Raw genomic sequence first — 21,513 nt, forward strand, 5'->3', positions numbered from 1 at the left:
GTTTCTGATTGATCACCAACAAACAATCATGTCGGTACTGTTGAATTGTGGTGTGGTTATCTCTCACAGAAGTAGTCCAAACACACTCCCACCACCACAAGTAGAATGACAATAGACTTGACATGTTACATTATTACACGCGCCATTACAATAACGTTATTTGATTAGATCAATCAATCATTTAATCATATCTTCCCCAAAATACATATCAAAACTCGAATAGTTCGCGCCTTGAGGGTTAACCTTCCTTGTCTTCTTCTGAGTTGGTGTAGATGGTGATGACATCATTGTAAATGAATATAGATAGATATTAATTTGTATTTAGTGAATAATTATTTAGAAGAATGAAATAATAACTTCAAATTCTGTATCCTATTTATCCTCAAATAATGATCATAATCACGGATAGACTCTATGATAAGTTATTAGGAAGTCAGTTTGCAAATAATATCTATCTTGACAAACTACAAATTCGCTGGTTCCTTTCTTCCATGACGAGTCCTCAATGGAAGAATAAGAGTGCACCAATTTGTTCAACTTGTTTTTTGCAAAGTCGATAACACCTATTTTATAACCAGTAAACTCGAGTTTACAGATTTAAATCATTTTACAAAGTCAATTTGGATGATGGAGGAAGAGAGGAAGAGGAAATTGAAGTACCTCATATATGTTTAAGGTTACTGAGTTAGATTTGAAATCGAAAGCGTGATATGAGGCTTCTAGAGAATGTTGGGAATAGGATATCATTAAATATATTGATCATGACCACCAGAAGCTAACAGAGAAACTGGTACTGAGAGAACGGACATAATGCCAACACTTTGGCGGAATATATAACATCTCACCTTCGTTCAATATACATTCGGTATAAGTTGCCTTTGAAAAGTCTGGGAATTGTTCCAAGTCTGGATGTTCAACATCAACCTTGTAATGAACGAATGATGTTAGTGAGTCGGTGAATAGGTGAGTGGAAGTGTGGCAGAAGGGTAATTACTTACTCGGCTGGTATTGAATAACATTGATGAGTCATGAGGGTAGACGTATTGGGATTGTTCAACGGCGTAGAGACGGATATACTTTGATCCAACGACTTGGCACAAAAGGTTGTGATGTGGATCGTGGTGCAATGGTGTTGTGGTACCCTTTGGACCAAAACCATGCATTTACAATCATTACCGGCTCTGATTCATCATCATCATCGCAATCATCATCATCACCAAGGTCTGATATTGACATGGCACAATAATCTGGCGTGGCTATATCACTTCGCAACACAGGTATTTGATCAAATAGTTGTGTCTGTGCCAGGTATCCAGTGGCCATGGTCGTGGTCGTGGTCGTGGTCGTCGTTGTTGTTTCCTCAGACTGAGCTTCAGTCGCAGTGCCAGTGATGTACGTCTCAATAAACTCTTGAATTGTTATCAATTGTTGTGACCAATCTGCATCGGTATACTGGCGACCGACCTCGATGGGAACGGTGCGCATGCCCGCCACACGCTTGAGATACGACATGTTGCTCCAAGGACGCGTGGATAGTGCCGGCCAGTGTGACATTGCTCCAGTGATCACAACAGGTGTATGAGTCTTCATATTGTCATTCCAAAACACCTGTAATGGCGGTGCCACCAATCTTGGTATCATACATTGTTCAGACATCTCCAAGTGTAGCTTGAATGTGTCTGATTGTGGGGCATGCTGGCTCGTTGTGAATGCCTCTGAGTTTGTACTTGTGCTTGATGTGGCCGTGTCAACATGTTGAGGAGTCAATGCCAATGATGTGATGACATCAATCATCTGATTCACAAGCACATTGAACATGTTGCCACCAAGTAAAAGAGCACAATCAAGTTGTTTCATACACTTCATCCAATCCATTGACTGTTGATGTTGTTGATGATGTTGTTGCATGCAGTAGACAAGTATTATTGATGCATATGAGTAGATGTCTCGATATAGGACATTGACATCCTTCCAATTGCCACTGTGAATGAATTGCCACATTAGTTGTACCAGTGAACTTGCATGATTGATTGTACTTGATGTGATTGACGATGAATCTACATCATGTTGTAAGCACTCAATCAATGAGGCCACATTAAACAGATTGAGTTGTCTGGTTGACTCAATAACTTTATGTTCAACAAGTTTATGATTACATCTCTTGTACACATCGATGAACTCATCGTTGATCATTATGTACCTATTCTTGTTATCGTTGTTGTCGTCGTCCATTCATTCATATATCTGTATCTCTTTACATTCATGTTATGTGGTAGTTGGAAGAATGATCATGAGTGAGTGGCAACACGAACACAAAGTACGCGCGACGCGACATTGGGTGATCGTGATATAGTTTATTCTTTGGACCTGCCTCCCTATCCATCTCAATCAGCTCAACATGATTGGTCGACTGATTTAGGGCGAGAAGTGGAAGTTGTGTGGAGTGGCAGCGGATGAGGACGTGGTGGGAGGTCGTGCAGGCTCGGGCAACAGACTTATCTTGCTCGAGTTGATGTTGACGGTGGGTGAAGCAGTGGCAGAGGATGCATTGGAAGTGTGATGAGCACTACATACACATCCACAGCCTGTTGGACAACTGCCATATGATTCGAACCACTTCTTCATGTGATCGCTGTGGCCGCCATGTCCACACTGCACACAGAAGCTGGATAGGCCGCGCACCGACAGACGACAGATGGCGCACTTGAATATAAAGATCTTGCAGTAGGTGCAGAAGTTGTCAGCGAGTGGTCTCTGACAACGGATGCAGCTGATGTGGAACTGGATGCTCCTGGCCGGGCCGCCACCACTGACTCCTGTGGCGATGTCCTGTTGGTGATGGAAGTGCAGGAACTTCATCGTCTCCGCGCGCTTCTCTAGCAGCTCCCAACGGTACAGCTGCTCGGCGTGCATCATTATCAGATTGTCGTAGTGGCGCAGGTTGTTTGGAGACAGAAGACAGAGCGAGGGGTCGTAGGAGAGCACGGGTGTGGCGCCCACCGCCTGTCCAATGTGCTGGTCCAAGCGATGGTAGGATCGGCTCACCATCGAGTCATCCAGGAAGTTAGTCAGTCCGGTGCTGTTGAATGAATGGCTCATGTGCAGTGGCGACTGGGGCGGCATCCTGGATTCGAGGGGCGGTGAGGTGATGGGCATGGACTGCGTCTTGGATTGCTTGGTCAGGCGTTGGGCAGCCATCACCAACATGCACACAAGCATCGAAAGTGTCTGAGTGTCTCCAATCTTCCTGTAGTGGGTGAATAGTGTCTGGACAAAGGGACGGCCGAGTGGATTGTGGATCCACAGGTCGTCTGCGTGGAGAGCACTCTGCTGCTTCTTGCCCGAGTTGGCCGTGATGAACAGCTTGGTGTCGGTAAGCATGTTGATGGTGGACCACAGCTTGACCAGGTCCTTTCTATGTACAGACTTGGCCACATTCTCATTGTGCTTGCAGATGTGACTGATCGAGCCGGACAGCGTGTAGTTCTTGGCCAAATAGATAGAGGTTTGCGAGAGTGGAGTATCAATAATCTTCACCAGGTGTGACATTGGTGATGATGATGTGCCGCCAGTGGTTGTGATCAAGGCAGAGGAGTGTCCAGAATGATTGGATTGATTGCTAGCCATCAGAGGTGAGAGTGTGAACGTCGTCGGTGATGAGCTAAAGCTTGGTGACATCTATTTGATTGAATGATTGTATGAATGAGTGAGTATAGGAGTGAGCCAGAAGGAAGGATCTTGAACAACATACATATGAGAGTATTGGACTGTCGTATTTGGCAGGTGATGTTAGGATGGTGGAGGAGAGCGAGTGTGTTAGCTTGCCCTGCTGCTCACCGGTCTTGGGCTGGACGCTCGTGGCAAGAAGGTCTTTGTAGGTGCGTGGCGCATGGGTGTTGAGTAGGGCGGGACGTCCGACCGTGTTCTTGAAGATCACCAGACGGTCGCCGCCGCCAAACACAGCACCGCTCAGACGTGGGCATGGCAGGGTCTCGATGGGGTTGCGGTTGGAGGGCGATGACAATAAAGGATTGCGGTGTGATGACAGTGAGAGGTCGGAGGAGACGCTTGCTGATGGTGCAGCGGCCCACAGCATCGACTCCTTGTACGAGTTGGACAAGGGTGATCGATCGTTGGTTGGCGTGCGCAGTATAGGTGGTGAGTCGATGTCGGACGACTTTGTCTGTGATGTACCAAGGCCTGCTATCAGCTGTTGCTTCTCATAAGACTTGGACATTATCGATCTATTGTTGTTGTTGTTGTTGTCGGCTTGTAACAGTTTGTTATTGCTGTTGCTGATGACGTTGTTGTTGTTTGAAGATGTGGTCGATATCATTCTTGGACTTGAGTGTAATATGTTGTTGTTGTTGTTGTTGATGAGTGCAGACAGACTTGATGATGTTGGTGCTGCGCCAGATGTGGATGTTGAGGTGGTTGATGTAGTTGTCGTTGTTGTTGATGTTGTTGTCGCTGTTGGTTGAGTGGAGTCTTTACTATTACTGCTATTTACACTATATATATCTAATTTGGGCACTTGTCTACCTTGATTATGATGATGAACATGATTGTGAGAATGATCATGATTCACAAGATCATTCAATATTGATGTGCTACTGCTGCTGCCCTTGCTCGTGGTCATCGATAATCCGCTGTTGCTGCCACTGCTGCCAATACTCTTGACACTGCTGTTGTTGTTGACACCAAAGCTGCCAGCAGCTGCATTGTTAAATCCATCCAATAGATTGTTGTTGTTGTTGCCCTCGCCCATGATGAAACTGTCTTGCATTCGATCGTGAAGATGATGATTGCCGCTGTCGTTGGACCCGTTGCTCCTGGCATACGGGTGATCAGCGGCGGCCACTGGATTGGGACTGGCCGGAATGATTCCCTTGGCCCTGTCCATCACCTCTTTCTTGACCAACGACACCAGAGTCACCAAGCATTGCTCAAGACATGGCTTGCCCAGCCTGCTCGCAGCTACTTCGTGTAGAGTGGCGAGGATGTTTGTGTTGGTCTTGAGCGAGGTGGTGCAGGCTGCTGGGATGCACTCAAAGCGTGGCGGGGCACTCTGTGGATACATCGAGGGGAAGGTGGCGCGCAGCTGGACGGTGGTGATGGAGAGTGAGTCCTGGAGGAAGGTGTCGTCTTCGTCGTGTGAGGACGACAGGTCGGTCATAAGGTTGCCCTTGCTGTTACGCAGTGATCCATTCTCGTTGTACATGTTCAACACGGTGCAGCTAAAGATGCACATCCTCTGTGCGAGGTTGACCTGCTCGATCTTTAGCGACTTGTCAATGAACTTGTTCTGAATGATCTTAAGCTCGTACTCCAACTCCTTTGGTCCAATATATTCTTCGGCTGGATGATGATGATGATGATGTTGAAGTTGTTGTTGTTGTTGCTGCTGTTGTTGTTCTTCATTCTGTTGCTGTGACTTATAAATGATGCTATCCAATGCCTCTTTGTTGTCATTGGACAATACTGAATGCAGACTGGACGTTGAGCTGTTGGACATCATCGAGTGCGACAGGACTGAGATGTCGCCGCCACCCGGTGACAGATTGACATTGGGCGTCGAGCCCAACAGGGGCGTGGAGCTGGTGAAGGCAATGCCGCAAGTGGCCTTGTGCGAGTTCTCCAGCTTCCACAATCGTAGATTCTGATCCTTTGACCACGAGACGATCTGAATGTCCTGATCATTGGGTGTTGTCTTGACTCTAAAGTCCACTGCTCGCACACAATCAGAGTGTCCACTGAATGTTGCCACTGGTGACGACAAGTCATTCACATTCCAAAGTCTAATACTATTCTCTCCTCTATCTGATATGGTAACTATTCCTCTTCCAATAGGCTATGTTGTTGTTTGTTGTATTAAAGTTAGTGTTTGGTTGATTGATTGAGTGCGCGATTGAGTAAGTGGACCAACTTACAAGGTACTTGGCACGAAGGACTGGATGAGCTGTGGTGATTATGGCCCTGGGTTGAAGACTGGGATAGGACCATATCTTGACGGTCTTGTCTTGGCTACATGTGAGGATCTCGGTGGGATCGTGCGGCGACCAGTCAATGCCATAGACCTTTGAGGAGTGCACCGTTGTGTTTAGCTCTATATTCTCCTTTCTTATGTCCCATATCATCAGATTGCTTTCGTGTGCCGATGCCAGGATGTGTGAGTTGAACTTGTTCCACTTGACCTGGATGGCGCCCAAGATGTGTGAGCTGAGCGACTTTAGGCGCATCACTCGCTTGGGCGATCGAAGATCCCAGAGATTGACGTATGAGTCTGCAGAGGTCGTCGCCAGGATGTTCTGTTCAAACAAGCTCCATGAAAGGTCTGCAATCGCTCTGTTGTGCGACACAAACTGTACCTGCAAGGGGAACTTTGGAGAGTTGATGTCCCAAATCGATGCGTATTGATTGGACTGTTGTTGTTCATACGAGAGGAGTTAGGTTTGATTGTATAGGTCATCAACAAAATACAACACATACGGATGATGCTATTAGGTTGGGAGAGAGATTGTTCCAGTCGACACCGCCAACCTCCCACTTGCTCTGCTGTTGGAAGCACTTGTAGTTCTTGAGCGTGTCGAGGTCGACGATCTGCAGGAACTTCTTGCCTCCGAGACACACGTAGTTGCCCTCCTTGTTGACAGCAATCGAGTTGATGATCTCATTATACTTTAGGTTGTAGTTGTGTCGGTATGTGTTTGTTGGTGCCGCTGCTGCTGCGCCTGCTGAAGTGGTTGCTGCTGTCATTATCGGGATCGATGACGGTGCTGATGCCGGTGCTGCCGTTGTCGTTGCAGATGTATTATTATGTTGGTCATACATTGAATATTGATGTTGTTGTTGATATTGTTGGTTCATAATGATTGATTGTTGATGATAGTTCTTTCAAAATTTGATTGATTGATTGTATTCGTACAAGTGATGATGTTGTTATCCCCTGTTTCTACTTGCTGCAGTACTGCTGTGGCTACCTATTCCAATTACAATTGATTGATTGATATGAATGAATTGATCGATAGATATTAATATTAATGATAGATAGTCATCATTATCATCATAAGTTCTGTAAATATATCAGTAGTAGAGTGTTTATAAATAGTAGTAAGTTTAAGTAATGTATAAATAATAGGTGATCGTTGTATGTTGTTGTTGTTGGATTAATGATGTCTGAATGAATGAATGAATGAATGATGTTGTTTGTTTGTTTTGTTTGTTAAGTAAGAGAGGTGTGAAGTGGGGAAGGAAGGGAGAGCGAAAGTGTGAGAAGGTGCACCTTGGCTTTGGAAAAAAAAAGACAGCCAAGTCAAAATGGGATGGGAAGCTCACCAAAGTTGATTTTGAGACCCATCGATGCTGAAGTTAGGTCAACTAGTTGCACATCAGCATTGGGCTTGATAGATGATCTATCAACAGAACCCTGTGATGAGTCTATCAGATTGATTCTACATTCATTGTCTTGATATCTCGAGACGAGGGAAAGGTCAGGTTTATTGTATCAATAATAATAAACGATTGTATGGATGTAGAACTTGTAGTGTATGTATGTGTACACCTTTACAAAGTTGTGTATTTATTTTAACTGTAACAAATAATAACATGGCTTCTGATTGGTCACTTAAGAGCATCATACTTTGAGATAAAAGATACCGGGGTTAGAATAAAAACGAACAAAGAACATGCATCGAATCGATGTGAGGTCCATCCATCTTGTTGAAAATATCTACTTTGGGTTCGGTCCTATCTTATCATCTTTTTGTTTAATGTTATTAATAATCAAATTGTTTACAAAGATAGATATATATACATATAGAGATAAATAATAATAATATGTATAATAATAATAATATATTTATTGGTACATCACCATCAGCATCAACAATAATGATGGTGATGATTGTTTTGTCAATACTGAGTGTGTCTGTATCTGCTGCTGTTACACCATCAGTAAAGATTGGTGAGGATTGGTCGTTGCCAACTTGGTTGACCAGTGTGGCTCCAAACTCTGGCTTCTTCAGTGAGGAGGCCGACCACACCTATAACGTGGACCTGCCAGTGTTTGACATTGCCTGGAATCAGATCAACCCAGCTCGTGGTGTCTACGTCTACAACATCTCTGCAACAATACAAGGAATGCCAATCAACTCCTTTGCCACACAGAACTCAACACTCAAAGGTCCATTCTGGATGCGTCTATGGACGAGCTCAGAGCTGTAAGTCCTTCCATCCATTCATTCTTTCAATCAATCATTCATTCATTCAAGCTAACACAAATCAATACATAGATGGGCACCATCATGGATCAAGTCATACTGCAATGTTGGTGTCATTGGCGTGGACGATGACCAACAAGGACATCTACCTATTTGGGATGCATGTGTTTGGGGCGAGATCAAAGAGGTCTACAAGCATGTAAGTTGTGTTCATTGATTGAGTGATTGAGGATAGAGGCTCTAACGCGACCATTCAATCCAACAGCTATACTACACTCTTAACATGAGAGCCGACCCAAGATTGAAGTTTGTAAGTTGTAGTCCAGCTGGCGGCAATAAGGTCCATGCACATAATCTGACTCACTTATTAATTCAATCACGATAGTTGTTCATTCCTGGAGCATTTGATTGGGCCGAGTTTGACTTCACCATTGTTGGCAACTACAGTGCAAAGACTGGATACAAGTATGATGACTTTAGAACATGGTTCATGGGCGCAATGTCTGATCTGGTACAGATATTCAATGGCTTTAACAATGATGTATCGGATGACTACAGTTACAAGCTGGTCTACACTGGCGAGGACTACCCATTCGACGTGGACAACTGGCCCGAGGACAAGAACAATCTGGCACGTGACGCCATAAACATGGGCATGGGCGTGCGCAATGGCATCACAGAGGTATTCAACTTCCATCTATCAAACATACCCTCGTTCGGCTACATTGTAGATTCAACTGGCTACATCGTCGAGAACAAGTCATGGCCACTGCTTACCAACCCCAATCGTGTGGTGGCCGCAGAGAATGAATGTTACACGGACTGCCAATACAAGGTACCTGCCAACCTCTTGTTCTACGCCATCAAGATGTCAAACCTCAAGGCCATCCAGATGGGCGTCAACTGGCTTTACGTGGTGCCCAGCCAGAGCAGGATGGGCGTGTACCCCGAGCACTGGAACTGGGTGCGCTACTCAATCGGACGCAGCCCATCCAACGCGTTTGAGGCGTGGGCTCAGCTGCGAACTGCCCAGGACACTTTTGACTCGAGCTACAACTTCAACTGGGATGGCAAGCCCTACGTAAAGAACTTTGAGCGTTACCTAACCCAGCGTGATGTTGTCGGAGGCGCCTACACAGTGGCCAAACTCAACAAGTTTAGCCAGGTCGTTGATCCCACCAACGGAATTTCATACGAGGGCCGCCAGACTCAGCTGGCCAACGGCAACAACTCGATCGCCTTCTTTGTGGACGACCGATTTGTCGCAACGACTGAGGGTATCTCTGTCGATGTCAAGGTGACGTACAACGATGTCACCGCCACATCGTGGTTGCTGACCTATGTCAATGGCGACGGTGTTCTCACCAACACCAGCGCTGTCGTCACCTCTGGCACGTCCAAGAACCTGACCACCGCCACATTCAATCTTGGCAGTGTTCGCTTCGATGGATCATTGTTACCAGGTAACTGCGATCTCAAACTATCTGTCACCGGTGCAAATGATGTTGATGTATGGTTCGTACGTGTGATCAAGACCACCGCAGTTGTGCCATCGACCACCTCCACAACCACCACTACCACAACGTCACCAACAACCTCAACTACATCATCCACTACTTCCACCACATCATCCCAATCAACCACCTCCACAACTACTTCACCAACAACATCCACTACATCATCCACTACTTCCACAACAACTCAATCATCAACCACCACATCTGGACCAAGCTCTGCCAGTGCCCTTCCAATCGCCCTTCTCCTTCCAATGATATTGGCGCTCATCATCTCTGTTATATTATTGTAATCCATGGACAAAAGTCCATCAACACCATAAACTTAACTTATTACATCACCTCCATTCCCCATCCCCTTGACAATGATTTATTGATTGATTGTATATAGTATCGCGAATGGGAACTCTATTATGAGCTCACATTCATCATGTGTATTATTATTATTGATTGGAGTGATTGGTCACAACACTACCAATGCTGATCGGAATAGCATTCGAATGGTAGTGGCTCATCGAACACTCTTGTGGTGATCTCGTAGCCATATCGTTGCTTGACACTGGGTATCAAGTCGCAGAGCACCCGCAGTGCATCCCACTGCTGCTCGACAATGTCCTCCTCGCCATCCCATTTGGACTGCTCGTGATTGATGTGAATGATATATGAATCAGGTTGCACGAGGAACTTGAAGCCCATGACAGCCATTGCGAACACCTGCGAGTTCTTGTCAAAGCCGTAGCCCTTGAAGCGCTCGTCAAACAGCTCGGTCTGCGAGCGGTTGAACAGCAAGTATGGCTCGTATATCCATCTGTAATCCAATTGATAGGCCTTACTCTCCTTATACCAACGTTCGTAATTGGTTGGTGAGTGGCACTTTGGGCAATTTTCCAAGTCTACGTGAAGATGGTGGAAATGATTGATCGATTGAGTTAGTGAATGATTGTTTGGTTGGAATGATTCCAAAGTGAGTGATTGGTGATTGATTGAGTGATGGAATGATTCCAGTTTTGTTTGATTGATGATTGATTGATTGGAATGGTTCCAGAGTATAGTTGATGATTGATTGGAGTGATTGATACATACTTGATGGCGAGACCAAACCCTTTTGAATAAGTTCCAGTAATGATGCCTTGTCGTTTGGCAGTAGACTGGGTTCGTATGATGATGAGAATGCTGGGAAGACAAAGGCAACCTTGTCCTCATTGCTCTGTGCCGCATGTATGTACGGTATCAGATAGTCGTGTGTGCCAGCCGGGATGATAAAGTCGGCATCCATCAGTAGCACAAAGTCTGTGCGCGAGCTGGTGATGGCCAGATTGCGCAGATTGTTCACTGGGTAGCGAGTCTTGTTGGCGTGAAACAAGTGAATGTCGGCAAACTCGCGCAGCAATGTGTTGTTGGCCAGTATCTTGTCGAGCTTGGGCAGGTCGACATTGGCGTCGCGAATCAACAACGCCACTGAGATTGGCGCGCGCCAACGGTCGGCCATTAGCGCGATCTTGTCCAATCGATCGACCGACGACTGGGTGACGATCGTCACAAAGTATTCCAGCTTCTTGACCTTTGTGGCGCTGTGATAGAATGGCTGCGTCTTGAACGTGGCCGCCAGGCCGTGGAAGAACTCATCTCTCGGCTTGCGCTTGAGCTGCTGCTTGGCCCTCTCTTCGCGCGTGTTGGTGTTGATGATGCGTGCGCTGATGCCGTGGCGTGGCCGTGAGTGTAGCTGAGGTGCCCGCTCGTGCGGGTTGTTCTGACCAGGTGAGTAAGAAGAGGCAACCGGGTTGCTCTGTTGCAGCACGCGGTCGGCCGCCTCTGCGTGTGATTTCTGCTGCTGCTCGATCGAGGCCACGGGCTCACCAGTCACATCACTTGGCTCGAAGGAGCTATGATCCAGCGATGGCACATACACGAGCACGGTGCACAGCAACATGACCACAAGCAATGCCAGCTGGATGTGTCTTCCTTTGAATCGAGATAGGCTGTGCATATTGTGTGTGTGTATGTTTGATTGATTATCTGTATGTTTGGTGGTCGTCGATAGATAAGTCTCTCAAGAATGTGATGAACCCTTCACCTGATGTTGCTGGACCACGCACAACAACAGGTCCACACCACGCGAGGCCTCTTGACTTCCCCCATCTATATTCAAATAATGACCCGATTTTTGCGATTTTGTTAGCTTCGCAAAAACACCCTCGAGGGAGGATGAATCCCCGCTTGGTTTGGATTAACCAATCAGGTGTCGCACCAGATTTATCGTTCTGATGACGTAACATTTGATATAACTGTTGGGTTGTTTGGCATCACACAAATGAGTGTAATAATGCAAATGAACGATTGTTCCATTTTTAGTCTTTGAACCTTGGTAAGATCATCAATCAAACATTCGTCAAGGTCGCAGAATAGTTGTCCATCATCAACATGCTTGCCAGTTACAATGGCACTCCATTGACACAATACTTGGAGTAGAAAGCCAGAACATTCTTTTGTTTGTACAGTGACTTGCGAACCTTGCTTCGTCGCTCAAGTAGTATTTGTTGAGCTTGCTCCAATGTCTTGTGATGACGGTAGGCCACCCAACAGATGGCAACTGCGCCACTGCGACCTCGGCCAGCCTTGCAGTGAATGAACACATTGTTGCCAGAATCGACCTCTTGCTCAATGAACTTGATGGCTGTGCGCAACTCGCTGAGCTCAGGCTCATAGTGATCGACGGTGGGCAGGTAGAGCTGCCTGATGTTGTGCTTGGCGTACAGTGTGACAGGTCCGCCGTACTCGTCACACAGGTTGACTACGGCGCCAATGTTGTTGACCAGCAGTTGTTGCATGTTCCAAGAGTAGGGTGCGGCGCCAAGATACACGCCGTCGCCAATGCGATCGATCAGATTGCCTCGCAGGCCAGAGTATTGCATTGCCAACACGAATGGTGCCGTGAAGAAGTGAAACACTCGACCAAAGTATCGAGCGATTGGTAGTGGCAGCAGAGCCTTGTGAAACAAGTATACAGAGGAGGCAAACTTCAACAATGAGAACATATAAAACAGTGTTGTACTGCTGTAAGCGAATGGATTGAAATATCCAATCAATCCACCTCCTGCTGTTGCTCCTGTATCTGTTGTAATATCAACTGTATTTGTTGATGCCATTATTGTTGTGTTGTATTGTTACTATAATATCTTGTATATGTTATTGTATTATTATTATTAATATATGTTTGATTAAATGATTGAATAATGAATGTGAAGAATGAATGAGTCACAACCAAGTTCCCACTTTTTGAACAAAGTTGAACAACTTTCGTTTTCTTGAATATTGAAGATAGAGATACAGATACAGGTAGATAGAGATAGATATAAAATATATATTTTTATATTTATGTATAGATATTTAAAGAAAGAATGAAGACAGGTCGACAGCTGACGAGTACGACGACGTCCAACAATAATACAACCACCTCAATCACTGCAACATCAATATCAAGATATAGGCTATTGTTGGGTGCTCTGTTGTTATTATCTCTGTTACTCACTGTTGCATGGATTGTGATATCGAGCGAGCAGCAGGCCGAATTGGAATCAATACCAACGCCTCACTTGGTATCACCACTGACAAACAATGAACATGTATTGTTCTTGCTGGGCAATCGTGAGTGGGGCCAACTCTCTGCACTGGCAGGCGGTGCAAAGTGTGGACACAATCAAACAGTGCTCGAACTCTCATACGACATGTCGCGGATGCATGAAGCTTCTGGCCTCTTCTACTTTGCCTCGGACATTGACACGACCAAACCTATGCGCAAGTGGCAGGTCCAGCTGCCCTACCCCGACCGCCAGGTCAAGGTGTTGTTTGGCATCGAGTCGGCTGGCAACAAGTATGGCATGTGCTTTAGCACACCCGAGTGCATTGAGTACTTCAACTGGACGATCAATTACCTGCCTCAACCCTACAACGATATTGTCGAGTCATACTTGTTCAAGCCCGACTATGATAAGTTCTACGCACGCGAGCTCGAGACACCATTCAACTTTGAAAGCATGATGCAGATGAAGCAGCCGGGCCGCATAGCATCGTGGTTCAACAGTATGTGTACATTGGCAACTGAGCACCAAACCGATGATGCAGAAGAGAGCGAGCGCGTCAAGTTCATGCGCCGCGTCATGGACAAGATGCACGTCGATAGCTATGGAGGCTGTTTGCACAACAAGGATGAGCCGCCAGAGGGTGGGCGATTTAGCAGTCAGCGAGACCTTATCAAGATCGAGGTGATGAAGACATACAAGTTCAACTTTGCACTGGAGAACTCCAACTGTCCATATTACTTCACGGAGAAGGCTCTGCAATGTTTGATGAATGGTATTGTGCCTGTGTACATGGGCCACGAGACAACATTGCAGTTCATGCCACCTGGATCATATATATATGCTAAGGATTTCAAGACGGTCACTGAGTTGGTGGATCGACTACATTATCTGGATCACAATGACACAGAGTATCGAAAGTATTTCGCATGGCGAGAGAATCCAGAGACATTGATCAAATGGGCCGACGCATTTCACGAGAACAATGATTTGTGCGATCTCTATTCCCTCTACATGAAGTTTAAAAGCAACATGGATACCTTTCCTCGCAAGCATGCCATTGCTGATCCCCAGGCAGTCGCCTGTCGCGAGGACTACCAACAAATTGAATAAATGGTTAACCCTTGCCCTTGCCCTCGCCCTCGCCCTTGCTCTTGACTTACATCGATGAGGGAAATGGGTTTGTTTTCCCAGGTTTTGAAAATGAATGAATGAACATTTTGAACGAAGAAAGTCAATGTATCATTCTTATGATGATGTATACAGATAATAGTGATAGAGATAGAGATAATATAAATACGTATATATGTATATAATTATAGAATAGTACATGAACAACAACAATGCAATCTATAACAAACCTTAAATCAATGTTTATTATGCTGTTTGTAATGTCATTGGCACTCACAGCAATGTTGATATATAATTCAGGTGAACGATCATCTACAACTACATCGAATCAACATAGTACTACGACGACGATGACGACGACGACAGCGACGACAGCTGGTTGGGGATTGAGTAAAGACAAGCCTTTACTATTTATATTCGCGACGACAGAGTGGGGCGAACCTTCACCAAAGGCAGGCAACTTCACATGTGGACACAACACCACAGTTCTCGAGATGTCGAACGACATGTCCCGTTTGAGCGAATCGAACGGACTCTTTTACTTTGCCTCTGACCTGCCCAAGGACAACAGCAACTGGAAAATCACCCTTCCCCATCCCGACACGATGGTCACGGTGATGTACGGTCTTGAAACGCCGCCGCACTACTTTGGCTGGTGCTATCGCGTGCCCGGCTGCATCGAGTACTTCAACTGGACGATAGGGTACGCGGCGCCCTACAGCGACATCACAGAGACCTACTTCAGATTCGATGTCTATGATGAATTCTACAACAATGAGTTGAAGAGCCCGTTTAACTTTGACACGCTGATGGCGTTGAAGGAGCCGGGCAAGGTGGGCTCATGGTTCAACAGCTACTGCGTGGAGATCTCGGACGTTCATTCGACCGCGGAGAGCGAGCGACTCAAGTTTATGCGACGCGTGATGGAGAGGATGCATGTGGACAGTTACGGAGATTGTCTACACAATATCGATCTGCCGCCCGAGGGCAACAGGCAAAACCCTGGTAATGGCAGAGTCAAGTCGGAGATCATATCGCATTACAAGTTCTACTTTGCATTGGAGAACAGTAATTGTCCTTATTATATCACAGAGAAGGCCGTGCAGAGTCTGCTGCATGGCGTCGTGCCCGTGTTTATGGGCCACGAGACCACTCTTCAGTTCATGCCACCTGGATCATATGTCTATGTCAACGACTTCAATACGACCAAGCAGTTGGTCGATCACCTAAACTATCTGGACAAGAATGATGCAGAGTATCACAAGTTCTTTAAATGGCGCGAAGACATTGAGATCGTCAAGAAGTGGGGCGAGCTCTTTAAGCACAACGATGCAATGTGCGACCTGTACAGGCTATATAACAAGTTCATCCAGAATTATGACAGCTATCCAAGGAAGCATGCCATTGTCGATCCAGGAAGGAATCAATGTGAAGACCCCTACTCATTGATTATATAAATATAATATATATGTATATGTACAAATGAAAGGGAATGCGCATTGGCTTCCATCATGTCTAACATTGTTATTGAAATCGACTAAGTCAAGAGAAAGAGAGTGCACTAGTATACTTCTGCTGTTGTTGTTGATGATCAAACGCACTCTCTCTCTCTCACTCTGGTGTGTATGTATAGTTGTAATGTGAATGAATGAATGAATGAGAATGAGTGAGTAAGTGATCTAGCATCCACATGCACCTCCTTGCTGTTGAGACTCCTCATCTGATGATACTGTCTTGACCTTTCCACGTTTGTTATCATTGTCATCGGTGAGTGATGGTGTCTCGAGTATCTTGTGAGCCAACTCTTCGAAAGCCTGTTGGATGCCAATCTTGGTCTTGGCACTGCACTCTATGAAGAACATCGCCTTGCTCTTGGCAAACTCCAAACCTTCCTCACGTGATACCTCTCTGTTCTCCTTATCAATCTTGTTTCCAACCAATAACTTTACAACATTTGGTCTTGTGGCGAATGTCTCAACCTCATTCAACCAATACTGTAGATTCTTGAATGATTCTCTCTTTGTTACATCGTATGCTGTTGTTGTTGTTGTAGTTGTTGTTATCATTGTAGTTAGTGAGTGAGTGCATGGACATTATGTCGTGTCGCGCATTCACTTACTCAATATTATACCATGTGCACCACGATAGTATGAACTAATCAATGCTCTAAACTTCTCCTGACCAGCTTAGATATTAACATGTTAGTATAGTCACTAATGATGTTAAATGTTACTCTACCTACCTGTATCCCATATACATAGAGTGACTGTCTTGCCCTCGACCTCTACCGACTTCATCTTAAACTCCACACCTATAGTACATAAGATATCATCATCGAATGTGTCATCAGAGAATCTCTTTACAATTGATGTCTATTATTATTATTGTTGTTGTTGTTGTTGTTATTGTTGTTAGTGAACAGTCATATTCAATGAGTGTGAGTCACCTTTGAGTTAGATAAATACCTTTCCAACATCACTATCTCCAATCAATAATACTTTATAATTCTTATCCTCCATTCTGATTAATTATTATTTATGTTTATATATATATGTATTTATGTAATAGTAATAGTGTGTGAATAGAATGAATTACAACAAGTTGACACTCAATCCAATTGAGGATTCATGAATGAACACGAATAGCTCCCACGAAGTGGGTATTCAAGTGTGGTGGAACTTCAATAAAAGTCAAGTTCCTGTTTGTTTGGGAAGAAATAAAGTAAATAATAGAATTATATTATTTATAATATATTCTTTGGATATTTATTTAAGATACTTTGTTTAGTCTGGATTACCACCTGGATCACTACTCCAGGTCTCTTATCAATTAATTTGGTCATCGAAATCAAACTTTCAAACATTTGCCAGAGGAATACATCATCTCCTTTGACTTTGTTCAGGTCAATACCAACAATAACATGTGAAAGATGACTTTGAATTAGGTTGGAGTCTTCTTGATGGCGGGGTGCCGAATGTCAACAACACTAGCAATCAAGGTAAGTTTACAAATCAACCGATTATGGAGTCGGATATCGCAGCATTGTTCGTTCATCTTCGTATTGTAGTTGCACTCAATATTCAAATACCTTGATTGATTGATTGATTGAATGATTAAAAGGATGGAACATCCATTAGCAAAGCCGAATAAATAAATATCTATTTCCAATTTTGTGGGGTGATGTCGAGTCGTGTTCACCTTATGTGGGTATCACCCCATCTATCTTAGTTTGAAGACAAAGGCGAATGAAAACCCTCCCACACCTTCCAACCAAGTCACGCACCCTTAATGGACATTCTTTCATTCACATCAAGTCTCCTTTGTCACTTCAATCACATGCTAGCCTCCTTCCTTTGCGACAAGGTGTCGTGCGTGTATAAACACCAATAGTATAAGATATAGTCAGTTCTTCAACTAGTCAATCAAATCATTCAATCAATCAATCAATATATCACTTCATTCACCAACATAATGAACGACACAAATACAACAAGAAATAGGAACAACAACGACAACAACTAAAACAAACAACTAATGGAGAGTCAAAAGTCTCTAAACCATTCTTGTCTCCATACGGTTACAAGATACGTGTGGATAACTTCTTGATTAAAGTGTTTAGACTATGTACATCACTGGTCTGGGTATTCACTCTTACAAGTAAGTTGATTTACTTGAGCAAAGAAGGATCATTCATTGACACGTCATAATCACAGCCTTGGTATGGATAATTATACCTTTAGTATTTATTGTACTTAATCCAATATATAGAGCATTGGGTATTGCCAAGCATATGTATCCATTGGAGGTGATCAGTAGACTGTGGGCATTCTTAACATTGTGGATTGCAAACATTGAGATCGTCACAGAGGGCGATGAGAACTTAAAAGCCTGCGAGGACAAACCCACGATACTGTTGTATAGTCACAGCTCGACGATCGACCCCATGGCCATCCTGACCGTCACTCCGCTGCCTACAAAGTTCATCTTCAAGAAGGAGCTGCTCTACATGCTGCCCATGATCTTCCCGCTCAGTGCGCTGGTCGGCCACATCCCAATCGACCGCTTCAGTCGCGACCAAGCGGTCAGTGCCATCAACAAGGCGGCCAAACGCATCAAGGACAACAACACCTGTGTCGTCATCAGTCCCGAGGGCACTCGGTCACGTGACGGCACACTCCAAGCATTCAAGAAGGGTCCCTTCCACATGGCACTCCAAACCAAAGCAATGATAGCGCCAGTCTGTGTGTTTGGAAGCTATGAGCTCTGGCCCGTCTATCAATTCCTTCCCAACTCTGGAAAGATATTGTAAGCATGCATGCATATTGTAGATACTTGGCTGGTAACTAACACCTCCTTCTCCCTCACGTTTGTTAGTTTGCGATACCTACCTCCGTTCCAAGTGGACGATGATGCAAATGTGGACGAGCTGTTGGAGCGAACTAGGAACTGTATGGTCGAATCGATGAAGACACCACCAGCCAAGTTTGAGCCGCTCGAGGGAGCAGGCAAGTGCAATCATGCCATTATCACACTCTTTGTCTATGCTTCCATCATCTACTGTCTTTACAATTATGTAGTTTCAGGCTCTTTCTTTAGATGGTTCTAGCATCCATCATCAAATAACATCAAGCAAACTCTAAAGATCTTGGACTCCAATGTATGTATATTTGTTCGTATCCACTTAGTCATTGATTGGTTGATTGATTGATTGGACGATGAAGAGAGTGCCCCCCTCCATCATCAGCTCCCTCAAGAGAGAGAGTATGTGTAGTATGTGATGGGCCACCAGTGACAGACATGACTACTTCTTCGCAGGCTGCTTCTGTTTCGCTGACTTTTTGCTTTGTCCACCTGTTGGCAACTGTTGCCCCTTCTTTGTTTGTCGTTTTGGCTCATCATCCATCTTCACATCATCATCATCATCATCACCATCATTGTCTTCAACATCTGAATTCGATATGTTGACCTCTAATCCAGACTCGACATTCACATTTGATGTTGAGACAACAGTGTTGTCATTGTCGATTGTCATTCCAAGTTGTTCAGCTTGAGCCTGCACAGCATTGAACATTGGCATAATGATAGGTTTGTCCAACAGACGAATGCTTGCCTTATGTATAGACTTGATTGAGCCAGCCACATGTAGCACTCTAAAGTATATATCAAAGCCACAATACGTTGTGATCATTGACAATACAGTCCAGAAATCCCTATGCCATTCAAAGTTACATCTTATGATCATCATATTTGTAGCAGAGTTACAATAAATAACTATATATGATTGATAGTTAGTTAGATTGATTGAATGTAGTTGATTGATATGATATGACGTACACTTTAGAGACTTGAGGAATGCATGTGCTGTAACTGAACCAAGTAGATCTCGACATTTCTGCCCCAGTAATGCTTGACACCATGTAGATGATAATAGAGGTCTTGGTACTCCATTAATTGGTGACTCTTCTTGATGCCATATCAATTCAACCAACATATATCTTGACTTTAATCTCACCATCGTTATTATATACTAATCTAATGTCCTACTCGTCTTACTCGTCTTTGTTGTTGTTGTTCGTAACTCTTTGTTTGTGTGTCTTTGTGTTTGAAACTGTTTTCGGGTGTTTGGCACCAGTTTTGGAAGAGAGTGAAGATCATCAACACGATCATTCAATCATTCATTCATTTATTCATTTATTCACATTCATTTATAAATACTTACAACAAATATAGATATATATATTGATGAACAGAGAAGCTAATTCCCAACAACAGTTGAACTTGACTGCACTTCAACGTATTGACAACAAGATTGTTGAGGTCTTGGGTACATCCACTCATGTCGCTGTCTATAAGTTTGATGAACAATCTCAACAATGGGTATGAACATTAGATCATGGATCAATACAACAATCAATGAATCAATCAATCTCTGACACTTAGATCACAACTATACCACTATTATAGCATAGAAGAGAGGTCGAAGGATCATTGTTTATTGTTAGACGTGTGGAGGAACCTTATGAAAGATTGGTCGTGTTGAATAGGTTGTCGACAAAGAATCTGGTGGAGGATGTAAATGAGAAACTGTTGATCAAGTGTCAAGGACCATACTTAATCTACAAGAACAACACAGAGAGCATTAATGGCATCTGGTTCTATGAGACTTCAGAGCAGGAGCGATTGTTTAACCAACTCAAGGAGATACAGAAGCAGTTGTCGCTGCCCCGTGCACCACCCCCAGTCATACATCAACAGCCGCCTCAGCTACAACAACAACCGATGCCGCAACCCCCTCCTCAAATGATGCAACACATTATGATGCAGCCAATGATGCAGGCGATGATGCAACAGCAAATGCCTCACCCAATGCCACAACAACCAATGCCCCAGCAGCCAATGCCCCAACCAATTCCAGTGCAACCATTGGTCCAGCCTCAGATGTTCCAGCAGCAGCAGCAACACCAACAAATGCCAACGACACAGACACCTCCACCCCAGCGCACAACACCACCTCCATCGAAAGAATCATCGGATATCCTCGCCAAGCTGATGAGCAGTGTGGCGTTGAAGCCACCTGGTCTGCATGTTCCAACCGATCATGTGCCATCTCCCACTGCTACACACGCAGGCATCAGTGTCAGCACTCTGGAGAGCGAGCATCATCAACATCAGCATCACCAACACCACCATCATCACGCCACCCAACCAAACAATGCGCCACTTCAAGCAGCCACAACAGCATCATTGACCAAGGACCAACTAAGAGAGGTTTTAAAGAGGCTTGTCAACGTAAGTCATTGATCGCCCATCCAAGATATTCCTTAACTTACTAACGCTATCCTATCCATTCATACATCACAGGACGATCAATTCATAACTCAGGTGTACAACTCGTACGTGTCAGCATCGAAATGAGAGAGAAAGTGAGAGCAGTAGCAACATCAACAACAGAGAGCGAGAGAGTGAATGAGAGAGTGATCAGGTAACAATAGCAACGACGAATAACGCACTCGTCTATCTCATGACAAGTGCACTGATTGTAGAATAAAGGACAAAGAGGAAGACTGTTGG

General features: G+C 44.5%; 12 protein-coding genes across 12 annotated transcripts; 5 read left to right on the forward strand and 7 right to left on the reverse strand.

Annotated features, from left to right (window-relative positions):
• Positions 1 to 1,053: 1,053 nt before the first annotated feature.
• SAMD00019534_122420 (hypothetical protein) lies at positions 1,054 to 1,869 on the reverse strand (the record flags this gene model as incomplete). The annotated part of the gene is made up of 2 exons (XM_012892457.1): positions 1,054 to 1,320; positions 1,360 to 1,869. Coding segments are annotated over 2 exons (777 nt in total), but the record flags the coding sequence as incomplete, so codon positions are not given.
• Positions 1,870 to 2,415: 546 nt separating this feature from the next.
• SAMD00019534_122430 (hypothetical protein) lies at positions 2,416 to 6,831 on the reverse strand (the record flags this gene model as incomplete). Its single annotated transcript, XM_012892458.1, has 5 exons — positions 2,416 to 3,678; positions 3,752 to 4,775; positions 4,842 to 5,851; positions 5,931 to 6,422; positions 6,490 to 6,831. 5 exons carry the CDS (start codon positions 6,829 to 6,831, stop codon positions 2,416 to 2,418), a joined length of 4,131 nt encoding a protein of 1,376 aa, XP_012747912.1.
• A 1,053-nt stretch (positions 6,832 to 7,884) lies between these two features.
• SAMD00019534_122440 (hypothetical protein) lies at positions 7,885 to 10,020 on the forward strand (the record flags this gene model as incomplete). The annotated part of the gene is made up of 4 exons (XM_012892459.1): positions 7,885 to 8,219; positions 8,292 to 8,418; positions 8,485 to 8,532; positions 8,758 to 10,020. Coding segments are annotated over 4 exons (1,773 nt in total), but the record flags the coding sequence as incomplete, so codon positions are not given.
• Positions 10,021 to 10,204: 184 nt separating this feature from the next.
• Positions 10,205 to 11,720, reverse strand: SAMD00019534_122450 (hypothetical protein; the record flags this gene model as incomplete). The annotated part of the gene is made up of 2 exons (XM_012892460.1): positions 10,205 to 10,626; positions 10,817 to 11,720. The coding sequence occupies 2 exons, from the start codon at positions 11,718 to 11,720 to the stop codon at positions 10,205 to 10,207; spliced, it is 1,326 nt and encodes a 441-aa protein (XP_012747914.1).
• A 451-nt stretch (positions 11,721 to 12,171) lies between these two features.
• Positions 12,172 to 12,846, reverse strand: SAMD00019534_122460 (hypothetical protein; the record flags this gene model as incomplete). Its single annotated transcript, XM_012892461.1, has 1 exon — positions 12,172 to 12,846. A coding segment is annotated over one exon (675 nt), but the record flags the coding sequence as incomplete, so codon positions are not given.
• Positions 12,847 to 13,131: 285 nt separating this feature from the next.
• Positions 13,132 to 14,424, forward strand: SAMD00019534_122470 (hypothetical protein; the record flags this gene model as incomplete). Its single annotated transcript, XM_012892462.1, has 1 exon — positions 13,132 to 14,424. The coding sequence occupies one exon, from the start codon at positions 13,132 to 13,134 to the stop codon at positions 14,422 to 14,424; it is 1,293 nt and encodes a 430-aa protein (XP_012747916.1).
• Positions 14,425 to 14,654: 230 nt separating this feature from the next.
• Positions 14,655 to 15,890, forward strand: SAMD00019534_122480 (hypothetical protein; the record flags this gene model as incomplete). Its single annotated transcript, XM_012892463.1, has 1 exon — positions 14,655 to 15,890. A coding segment is annotated over one exon (1,236 nt), but the record flags the coding sequence as incomplete, so codon positions are not given.
• Positions 15,891 to 15,917: 27 nt separating this feature from the next.
• Positions 15,918 to 16,121, reverse strand: SAMD00019534_122490 (hypothetical protein; the record flags this gene model as incomplete). Its single annotated transcript, XM_012892464.1, has 1 exon — positions 15,918 to 16,121. A coding segment is annotated over one exon (204 nt), but the record flags the coding sequence as incomplete, so codon positions are not given.
• On the reverse strand, positions 16,122 to 16,961 carry SAMD00019534_122500 (hypothetical protein; the record flags this gene model as incomplete). Its single annotated transcript, XM_012892465.1, has 4 exons — positions 16,122 to 16,477; positions 16,562 to 16,627; positions 16,685 to 16,814; positions 16,908 to 16,961. 4 exons carry the CDS (start codon positions 16,959 to 16,961, stop codon positions 16,122 to 16,124), a joined length of 606 nt encoding a protein of 201 aa, XP_012747919.1.
• A 1,103-nt stretch (positions 16,962 to 18,064) lies between these two features.
• On the forward strand, positions 18,065 to 19,048 carry SAMD00019534_122510 (hypothetical protein; the record flags this gene model as incomplete). The annotated part of the gene is made up of 3 exons (XM_012892466.1): positions 18,065 to 18,099; positions 18,211 to 18,747; positions 18,817 to 19,048. 3 exons carry the CDS (start codon positions 18,065 to 18,067, stop codon positions 19,046 to 19,048), a joined length of 804 nt encoding a protein of 267 aa, XP_012747920.1.
• A 195-nt stretch (positions 19,049 to 19,243) lies between these two features.
• On the reverse strand, positions 19,244 to 19,933 carry SAMD00019534_122520 (hypothetical protein; the record flags this gene model as incomplete). Its single annotated transcript, XM_012892467.1, has 2 exons — positions 19,244 to 19,713; positions 19,777 to 19,933. 2 exons carry the CDS (start codon positions 19,931 to 19,933, stop codon positions 19,244 to 19,246), a joined length of 627 nt encoding a protein of 208 aa, XP_012747921.1.
• Positions 19,934 to 20,184: 251 nt separating this feature from the next.
• SAMD00019534_122530 (hypothetical protein) lies at positions 20,185 to 21,357 on the forward strand (the record flags this gene model as incomplete). Its single annotated transcript, XM_012892468.1, has 3 exons — positions 20,185 to 20,319; positions 20,407 to 21,231; positions 21,304 to 21,357. The coding sequence occupies 3 exons, from the start codon at positions 20,185 to 20,187 to the stop codon at positions 21,355 to 21,357; spliced, it is 1,014 nt and encodes a 337-aa protein (XP_012747922.1).
• Positions 21,358 to 21,513: the final 156 nt, after the last annotated feature.

Source organism: Acytostelium subglobosum (assembly GCF_000787575.1).
Source record: "Acytostelium subglobosum LB1 DNA, scaffold: scaffold40, whole genome shotgun sequence".
NCBI lineage: Eukaryota > Evosea > Eumycetozoa > Acytosteliales > Acytosteliaceae > Acytostelium > Acytostelium subglobosum.